At 35.8% G+C, this 9,534-nt stretch overlaps 1 protein-coding gene across 1 annotated transcript in view; it reads right to left on the bottom strand.

Moving 5' to 3' along the window:
* LOC107593816 (translation initiation factor IF-2-like) overlaps positions 1–3,210 on the bottom strand; it is a 24,341-nt gene extending 21,131 nt beyond the window's left edge. The window contains exon 1 of the mRNA XM_016283694.1: positions 3,091–3,210. Within this exon, the coding sequence (XP_016139180.1) occupies positions 3,091–3,210 (120 nt within the window). The remainder of the gene's footprint in view (positions 1–3,090) is intronic.
* Positions 3,211–9,534: the final 6,324 nt, after the last annotated feature.

The following is a 9,534-nucleotide window of genomic DNA, read 5'->3' as shown; positions in this document are numbered from 1 at the left end:
TTGGAGGGTCTGTTGGCAGAAGCTGCAGGGATAAAAGAAAAAAAAATATATGTTTTATTTTTCCTGCATCTCTTGCAATATCCAGGTAATTGCACCACTGAAATGGCAACAGTAAGCTTTTAAACTAGCACTTTCACATGGTGATCACAGTGGAAAAAAGAGAGGCAGAAACTAATGATTTAAGTATCACAACAATATGCCACTGCCTTCAGCCCAACTGCCCCAATTAGCTTTTCAATTTAAAATAAAATAAAATAAAATAAAAAGAATACCCTCCAAATCTACATAATTTTTTTGTCTAATGTACAATACACTCAAATCTGTATTGATGTCATATGATAGGGGGAAGTCGTGGCCTAATGGTTAGAGAGTGAATGTACAGCGCTCTCTCCCACCTTCAATACCACGACTGAGGTGCCCTTGAGCAAGGCACCGAACCCTCAACTGCTCCCCAGGCACCATTGCCCACTGCTCTGGGTGTGTGTGTGTGTTCACGGTGTGTGTGTGAACTTTCCGAGTATGGGTCACCACATGTCATGTCATGTCACTCACTCATGTTTAAACATTGTTCAAAAGTTAGACTATAATTATTCAATAGATTTGTTTAAATTAATTTTTTTCTTTTTACATCTGCATTCAAGAGAAGTAGCATTGTGGTATCTTACCCATCTTATCCTAATATTTATTTATTTAGTTTAATTTGGCATCTACTCTAAACTTTTTTAGAAATTATGAATCTGGGTCGCTATTTGTGAAGTGAAAAAACAAAACTAAAATGCACTTAACTGGTGCTTTTATGTGAACAAACAAGTATCTCTATAGTGACCTGTTAGATGTAAAGATTTGCTATCTTCCTGGTCCTTAGAAGATTTTTTACGTTTTGAGTTTTTCTTTCTTGAGTATACCTCCGTAAATCCTGACCTGTCCTCCATTATCGATTCTTCAGAATCTTCCTCCATGACTGCACAACAACAAACTTTTGTTCTCTGCTCTGCCTGTCCAGTCTCGTGTACTTTCTCGGGCCTCGTCGTGTAGACTCAGAATCGTGCTACATCCTTTTTACAATAATATAACTCTGACTGGATTTGTCTGAAAGAAGAAAGTCATACACACCTAGGATCCCTTGAGGGTGAGTAATTCATGGGCTAATTTAAAATTTTCGGTGAACTAATCCTTTAAAGTTAATTGAATGTCTAAAATGGACCATCAAAATAATATGTTTTTGTTTATATTTTCTTAGCTTGTTTTGACCCAGTTAGTTTGGGTTAAATGTTTGACCCAGTATGCAGTTTTTCAACTATGGTTTAAACATTACTGTACTGCTAGGTTAAAATGTAAAAAAATAAAATAAAAATGTAACCCATAATGGGTTATAAATTTAAATTACTCACAGAATGACTAGAAAAGAATGGCAAATCACAGTCATACAGTTACATTTTAAGATGCTTTTTAGGTTGTTCTCCAAATTTAATCTGCTCTTCAAAGAACATTGTTGAATAAACACTGAATAATTTACATTTAAGAGCAAATCTGACAAGTTATTTCATTTATTTTATCTTTCGCCAATGAAAATACTCCCACTAAGGCCAAAGCCTCAGGCTTTGAGTGCCGCCAAGAAACACACAAACTGAAAGCCTGTAATAAACACTGAAAGTCAGGAATAAACCATGCATTGTAGCGAATCGACAGGATTAAAGCCTTTTCAATCACTCCTCTCAAGAGCCATTCCATCTTGTTGTAGTTCACGCTCACCAGTCATCTCTTCACTTCGATTAGTTTCTTCTATTTTCCAGACATACTCCTGTCACGAGTGCCATGAACACAGAGAGGTGAAGCGCTATCACCAAAGCTCTCTTTTACAACCGCCTTCCCAAGCCAGAACCGCTGGGTCACTTATTATGACCAATTATCAACCCAAACTGGGTCAAATCAACCCAACTTCCTCACCCGGCATTTTTTAGAATTTTCTAAATAAATGTAACATTACATCTTGGAAAACTCTCATTGTGTTACATTGCTACAGTGCTGTGCATTTAAAATCAAACATTGACAATGTCAACTGACATTTTAGATCTCATTTGTAAATGATTATCGTTTTGTAAAACACGAATGATGACCCTTAACTCTGAAAATGTGAGAAATGATGACCCTTAGCTTTGAATTAGGTGAAAATGTTTGCATTGCTGTAAATGTTTCCGGCTAACATTTCTCACGTGGCAACAGTAATGCACTTCTTGATGTAATGAACAGGATGTCCTTAAGCAGTCAATGAAACTTAAACAGTATTTCATTGTCTAAATAGACCGTCTATGATTTAACAGTGACAGCTGCTGGATCTTCCTCCTCTCCAATACTGACAATATCACATTATCAGGGAACAATGTAAACATGCATGTATTATGCATTTGGAATGTCTCCCTGATTTATAACGCACACTGTAATTGTTACCCATATCTCTAAAAGTAAGTAATAGTAATAGCCAGCACTAATAATTCTGCTATGGGCAGCATTTTCCTACAGAAAAATACTGCAAGTAAGATCTTTTGTGACTAATGTTCTTCAGAGTTGAAGTTTAAGACAGCCATTATCCAAATCCTCTATTCCAGTAGTTCTTTCAGCAAGTTGAGTGAAAAAAGGAAACATAAACGATCCTCTACGTTTCCTATACACATCGCAGATCTGTTTCTTTACTCTCAGTCATTCTGAGAACTTTAAGGAATTTACCTTTCATGATACTGACCTCTAATGTCACATAGCTCACACTTCTTAATGCACTGCTTTTCATCTGAGCGGGTTAACATAAATATGTGTCCTTGGTTCTTTCAGGCAAAGTATTGTCTTCTTGTCTGACAGATGCAACAGAGGGACCTTGCACTTACTGTAAATAGCTTTTTAATAGCGAAATAACTGTGCAACAGCGTTTAACTGTCAATGTTTCTGAAACACCATAAGCGCTAACCTAGAGGATGTGTTTTTAACGCTGCCGTTGTTTCAATGCATTCAGTGCCATAAAAATGAAAAGCGGTTCAATACAAAGAGAGTCGCAACAACGGTGTAGTTTAGTGGCCGTAAAATCTAAGCAGCTCTTACCTCGGGGTCTGGTATCTGTGCAGCGGTGTTGAAGATGTGGTGTGAGATCAACACAGCCGTCACGCTCATCAGCAATGGGACGAGGGTAGGCGGTTGATGCCTAGGCCCCTCCATCGCCATTTTCCCTCTTCTTCTCCCACGTCTCATCCCTCCCCCTGCTGCTTCTTTCTGCCCGGACAACTGCGCAGGACCACAATGGTGCAGGTGATTGATAGACGTTCAGCATGAAACGGCCACCAGCTCCCCTACATGAATGCTGCTCTGGTCTCTTGCTGTCCTAATGCCTCCAAACAGAGACACTACGCTCTCTGCCTGAGCCCGGCCCAGAAAGCCTGCCGCTCGGCTAAAGGCCATTAATTAATTAATAGCCCCGGTGTTGTTTACAGCCCTGCTGCCCGGTGCACGGAGAGGTTACAAGAGTCGTGGGGGGAAGGGAGATACACAGAAAGATCAGAGGAAGTTGTTCCACTGAGATAAGGACAATTAACTCACAGCAAAGGTTTACTGGAAAATGTTGACATTTTTTTTCCAACATAGGCTCATTGGAAAATCATGCCTCTTCATACATTTTTGCAAAAACTAGTTATACATACAATTCAGTGCAGTTTCCAGCTGCAAAGAACTCTAGTGGCAGTAAAATACCAACAACGTTTATTCCTTTTCACACAAATTATGATTAGAGGATAAACGATCAATTAATAAGTTATTTTAGCATGGTTTCCTGCACAACACATATGGCAAAAATACATTTTTCTGGCCAAAATATATTTTAAACACATGCTAAATATATGTTGAAAACAGTAAAGCTCAATGAAATATGCTTTTCAAATTTATATAATATATTTTGAAAACATACTATACATAATTATAGTTATATAATATATCTCAATATAATATGTATATAATATAGTTATATAATATGTCTCAAACTTCATTTACCATAATTTAAAATGTATTTCAGGGGCAATAAATAAATACAATAAAAACAATGGTTTGATAAAGTTTTATATATACATATATATATATATGCGTGTGTGTGTGTGTGTGTATTTCTATATAAATGTATATATATATACATGTATATTTCTAATATATATATATATTTTAATATAAACAAAAAAATATTGGTAGAAAATGCATTTATGTAAATATATTTTAAATATATTCTGAAACTAATTTTAGCAAATAAATAAATAAAAATGGCCATTTCTGTCTTTTGTAACATATTTAAAAATATTAAATTTTTTTATGCATGGGAATATTATGTTGAACTCAAAACACTTTCATAGTGATTATTTGTACACTACAATGCATTTTGTTGTTTGCATCACATACTGTATCTTGCTTCATAAAATTGTATTTTTATATCGGGTTATATTGGGTTTAGGTTGTATGTTATTTTTAAATACAATATAGCATTAACCTTTGACATTTCATTTCCGAACCGCAATGATACATACAACAACCAATGCAATCAAACATCGTTGCTTGTTTAGAATGTAACACAAGGAAAGCTCAGATGAAACCTGATGATAGTAATGAGAATGTGTAAGTAGTTCTGCAAGCCTCCTGACTCAGAATAAAGGCCGTGACACACCAAGCCGACGGATCTCACTGCAAAGACTACAGCCAACAGCCAATTAGCATGTTGCACCTGCATGAGAGGAAATAACTGTCACAGCAGGTGGCAGCAGTCAGTATTCGTCATTTAAAAAGAGAAACCAGAACTAGGACTGCGGATATACAAACCATAATCAAAACAGTGCTTGCTTATCATTTTCAATATGAATCATGTCGATCACTTTCTTCGATATGGAAATATGCAGGTATTGGATAGGAAGAAGATGTTCAATTTAACCAGAGATGGGGCTCAACTGAAATTGTGTTCTGTGCATTTAACACACACACAAAAAAATAGAGCGAAATGCTTAGTACCAACTCTGTTTACCGGTGACATGCAGTCAGACTCTTGAGAAAAGGCCCGACACAAATCATGACAGCTAAAGATCCTGTATGCGTAATGAATCTTTGTCTCTATGCGTTTATGCATCAGTATGTAACTTAAAAACACACTTGATTAACTCAGAAATCATTCCTGTCTGACAGAAAGTAAAAGCCACTGTGATTGCCAATGACAACTGCTCAACTGAATTTGATATTTTTCTGTACACAGAGCTCTTAACCCACACAGAAACAGATAAACATTTAGTTGATTTAATTTACAATTCTTCAAAAGTGTGAGAGTATTGTGACAGACTTGATTCATACTTCATGCTTCTATTATAAGCCTCATATCTTTATGCAATGCCTAAATCATTGCGTGCATCACTGGGTATGACTCATGACTGCTCTTGTCATTTCTTTCTGTGCTAAAGCTGTACAGTTCAACAGTATTTTACCATTTATTACCACTTATGCCAAAAACAGTATATGAAATGAGATTCTGATGTGAGCAGAATCACTGATAGACACACATATATGTGTGATAAAGAGAGAGAGAAATTAATTACAGATGTAATTACATGCAAGTATTTTTTTAAATAGAAGTACAATGTAAAAACATGTATGTACACAATAAGTGCATTGTATCAAATTATTCCTTTAAATGTAAGTACATAGTAGTTAAGGCCACTTAATATAAAGTGGGACCAAAAAAGATAATTGCAACTTTTTATCTCACAATTGTGACTTTTATTCTTGCACTTAAAGATTTTTTTATCTCACTATTCTGGCTTTTTTTTCTTGCAATTCTGACTTCTTTTCTCTGAATTATGAGGTATAAACTCGAAATTGCGAGTTATTCTGAGGGATAAAAAGTACTGAATTACTAAATATTCTGAATTCTGAGGGGAAAGAGACTTGCCGTTTTCTTACAATTGCAAGTTTCTATCTCACAATAGGACTTTATAACTCCAAACTACAAGTTTATATCTTGCATTTCTGATTTTAACTCACAATTACAAGTTTATATCACACAATTTTGACTTTGTAATTTGCAATTGCAAGTTTATATGCAATTCTGAGAAACATTCTGATACAAAAAGTTGCAATTATCTTTTTTATTTTTTATTCAGTGGCGGAGGGCTTCCATAGTATTATAAGCTGCAAGAAATACTGTAGTTGAAGATGATTAATATTTTGTATGTGATGATACACAGACCGCATACTGTTATTTACATGTGCCTCAAAGACTAAAGTACTGTCAAGGATGACTTCAAGGGTTATTAGTTCACCCAAAAATGAAAATTCTGTCATTATTTACTCGCCCTCGTGTTGTTCGAAACCCGTAAGACCTTCGTTCATCTTCAGAACACAATTTTTGATGAATGTTAAATATATAAATGAATGCCTGGCTTGGGAGATAATTTAATCAGACCATCCAGCATGAATTGAAAATATAAAAAAACGTCTTTTTGTGTTTTTCTTTAGTTTTCGTCTCATGCTAAAATTGTCTTAAAGTGTTAGTATGAAATGAAGTGTAATATATGATATGTGCTCATTTTCATAATTTGCATTTTTTAAATGTATTGCATGCTTTTAAAGTGTGTGTGTTTGTGGTTCGAACGTGTGGCGGCGTTGACCCAGATCCGGCGTAATGACATCATCATGCCGGATCTTGGTCAGCGTCAGCGCCGGCCCCGCCACACGCTCGCGTCATGATACTGTCGTAAATGTGGAATAAAGTCGTTATTTTTGTTTTCTTTGCGCAAGAAAGTATTAGCTTCGTAACTTTACAGTTGAATAACTGATGTCACACGGACTACTTTGTCGATCATCTTGGTACTTTTCTGGACCTTGAACGTGGTAGTTACCTTGCTGTCTATGGGAGGGTCAGAGAGCCCTCAGATGTCATAACAAAGATCTTAAATTGTGTTCCGAAGATGAACGAAGGTCTTACGGGTTTGGAACAACACTTATTATGAATTGAACACAACAATTGTCTATAATTAACATAATTAATGACAGAACTTTAATTTTTGGGTGAACTAACCCTTTAACAAACTTTTTTTGAAATACGACACATGAAATGACAGACATCACTGAAACAAGTGTCCTGAGAGACAACACTTGTATCTGAAACATACCTGCTCATGTTCCAATTAGAAAAACATTTTTCTGTCAATCATCAGTTTGACATCAGACTAGCCGTTTTTCAAATAATGGAAGATGGACGAGTGTTTGGAAACTCATTATTCTCAACATTAGGCAAACATCACAATGAATATCGCTCATACCCTTAGTTTTAAACCATGTAACCAATCTCGTCTATGCTGTGGCCATTAATGATTCCTCCAAATTGTGGTTCGTCTTAAGGATAGGTGTGCTATTACTTTTCTGAGTTACTATTTTCACCTGGTGGGTGATAAAAGTTGTGACTTGGCGAGTAAGCAACCACACAAAAACACCCTCATAGTAACATTAAGTTCAATAAAAATAACAAAAAAACAACATTGTATCATCCCACAAATTGTGCTGTCTATTACAAGATCCCTCCATATCTGATTCCCAGTGCAATATATCTGTCTGTTCATTCAGAAGTATTGATGAGTTAGAGAATCTGCTATTCAAATTTGTTCTTTACTTTTGGATTTTCCATCCTTCCTCCAAGTAATCTGACATTTCTGGGCTGTGATCTTCTTAGACAGTGATCATGCTGCTGAGAGAATGTGGTAGGAATATTATTGGTTACAGCCTATACATCTCCACAGCTTGACTGACAAGGTTTTCTCCACTCCCTTTGAGAGCTGTAAGAGAAGATAATGAATAAACACAGCCAAATGTCATGCTAATGTTAAGATCTGGGGATTACGTGATGGGTGCTAATAACCCAACCTACACTGCTGTTATGAAAAGAGGGGTGGTATTAGATAGGCCTATGAATGTTGTGCCACTTCTGAATTACTGATTCTATCTCATCAGATAATATATCAGAGCGTGTGATTCTGCTTCACATAATGCTGCTGCTTTTAGACTGGGATAAGCACATTTTCAAACTTAACAAGTTTGGCATTTTGCACATTAATTTAACACATGTCTGGTACAAATATGTAAGTCCAAGACCCTAAAAGAAAGGAAGAGAAGTGTGAGCACTGACAGCTCTACAATGATGTGATCCTGACATTATCTGTTCTAATCATAACATGCACACAAAACTATTTTGTCCAAAAAAGACAAGTACTAACTTTTTCGTATGAATTATTTAATTGTTAATAATTAAAAATAACTAAATTTAGAGTATGACCATGAACACAAAACACAGCTATACAGCAAAGATCAAAACAATGTGGACAAACAGATGAAGAAACACATTCAGAAACTCACACAACACACCCCGCTCTCAGAAAAGGAGAAAAATTGAAGAGTCAGTAAGAAAGCTTTCTGGAAATAATCATTTCTGAACATTCCAGCTCTCACTCTCTTTTTTCACCTGTCCCTCATGGTTTCTTCACAGAATTGATAAAAGTTATATACAGAATGTGAATTACATCACTAACTTACTTAGCAGTAACGCAGTGTTACAACATGACCCATCTGCGCATCTGGGATTCAAACCTCACTAATGTATTCTGCTAGTTAGATAAACTATTTAACAGATAGGCTATAACAGATTGGAGATTAAAATAATAGCAGATTTCTCTTGTTTTAAATAAATGCTAAAAACTGAGATGAAAAAAAAAAGATCTTCAGCAAGAAATTTAATTAAATATCCAGTGATAACTTCCAAAGATTTGTGAATTTTGGTACATTTCCTTTTCTATATAGTGTTGATGTGGCATAACTTACTTAGCAGTAACGCAGTGTTACAACATGACCCATCTGCGCATCTGGGATTCAAACCTCACTAATGTATTCTGCTAGTTAGATAAACTATTTAACAGATAGGCTATAACAGATTGGAGATTAAAATAATAGCAGATTTCTCTTGTTTTAAATAAATGCTAAAAACTGAGATGAAAAAAAAAAAGATCTTCAGCAAGAAATTTAATTAAATATCCAGTGATAACTTCCAAAGATTTGTGAATTTTGGTACATTTCCTTTTCTATATAGTGTTGATGTGGCGACTAATAACGCGTGGTAACTTTTAAAGCATGCGTGTGATAACTAGCCCCACTCTATCCTATAGTCAGTCTGAATGAAGCTCGTTGGTTTAGGGCAGGGGTGTTCAAACTTGTTCCTGGAGGGCCGCTGTGCTGCGGTTTTGCCCCAACTCTAATTAAAAACCCTTGAACCAGCTAATCAAGGTCTTCAGACTCAGTAGAAACTTCCAGACAAGTGTGTTGGAACTGGTTGGTTCCAAAACCACAACATTTGACTTATTTGGTCTTCTGGGAAACACTAGGCACAATTAAATAAAAAAAGACATTTAAACAAAACGAGCAAAATGTACACACAGTTGGCCTCAATGTGAAAAGATGGATCTAAAACTCAGGCAATCACTGCTG

Source organism: Sinocyclocheilus grahami, unplaced genomic scaffold, assembly GCF_001515645.1.
Source record: "Sinocyclocheilus grahami isolate Dianchi unplaced genomic scaffold, SAMN03320097.WGS_v1.1 scaffold176.1, whole genome shotgun sequence".
NCBI lineage: Eukaryota > Metazoa > Chordata > Actinopteri > Cypriniformes > Cyprinidae > Sinocyclocheilus > Sinocyclocheilus grahami.
Note: the sequence above shows the minus strand (reverse complement) of the source record. Positions and strands in the feature narration are given on the sequence as shown.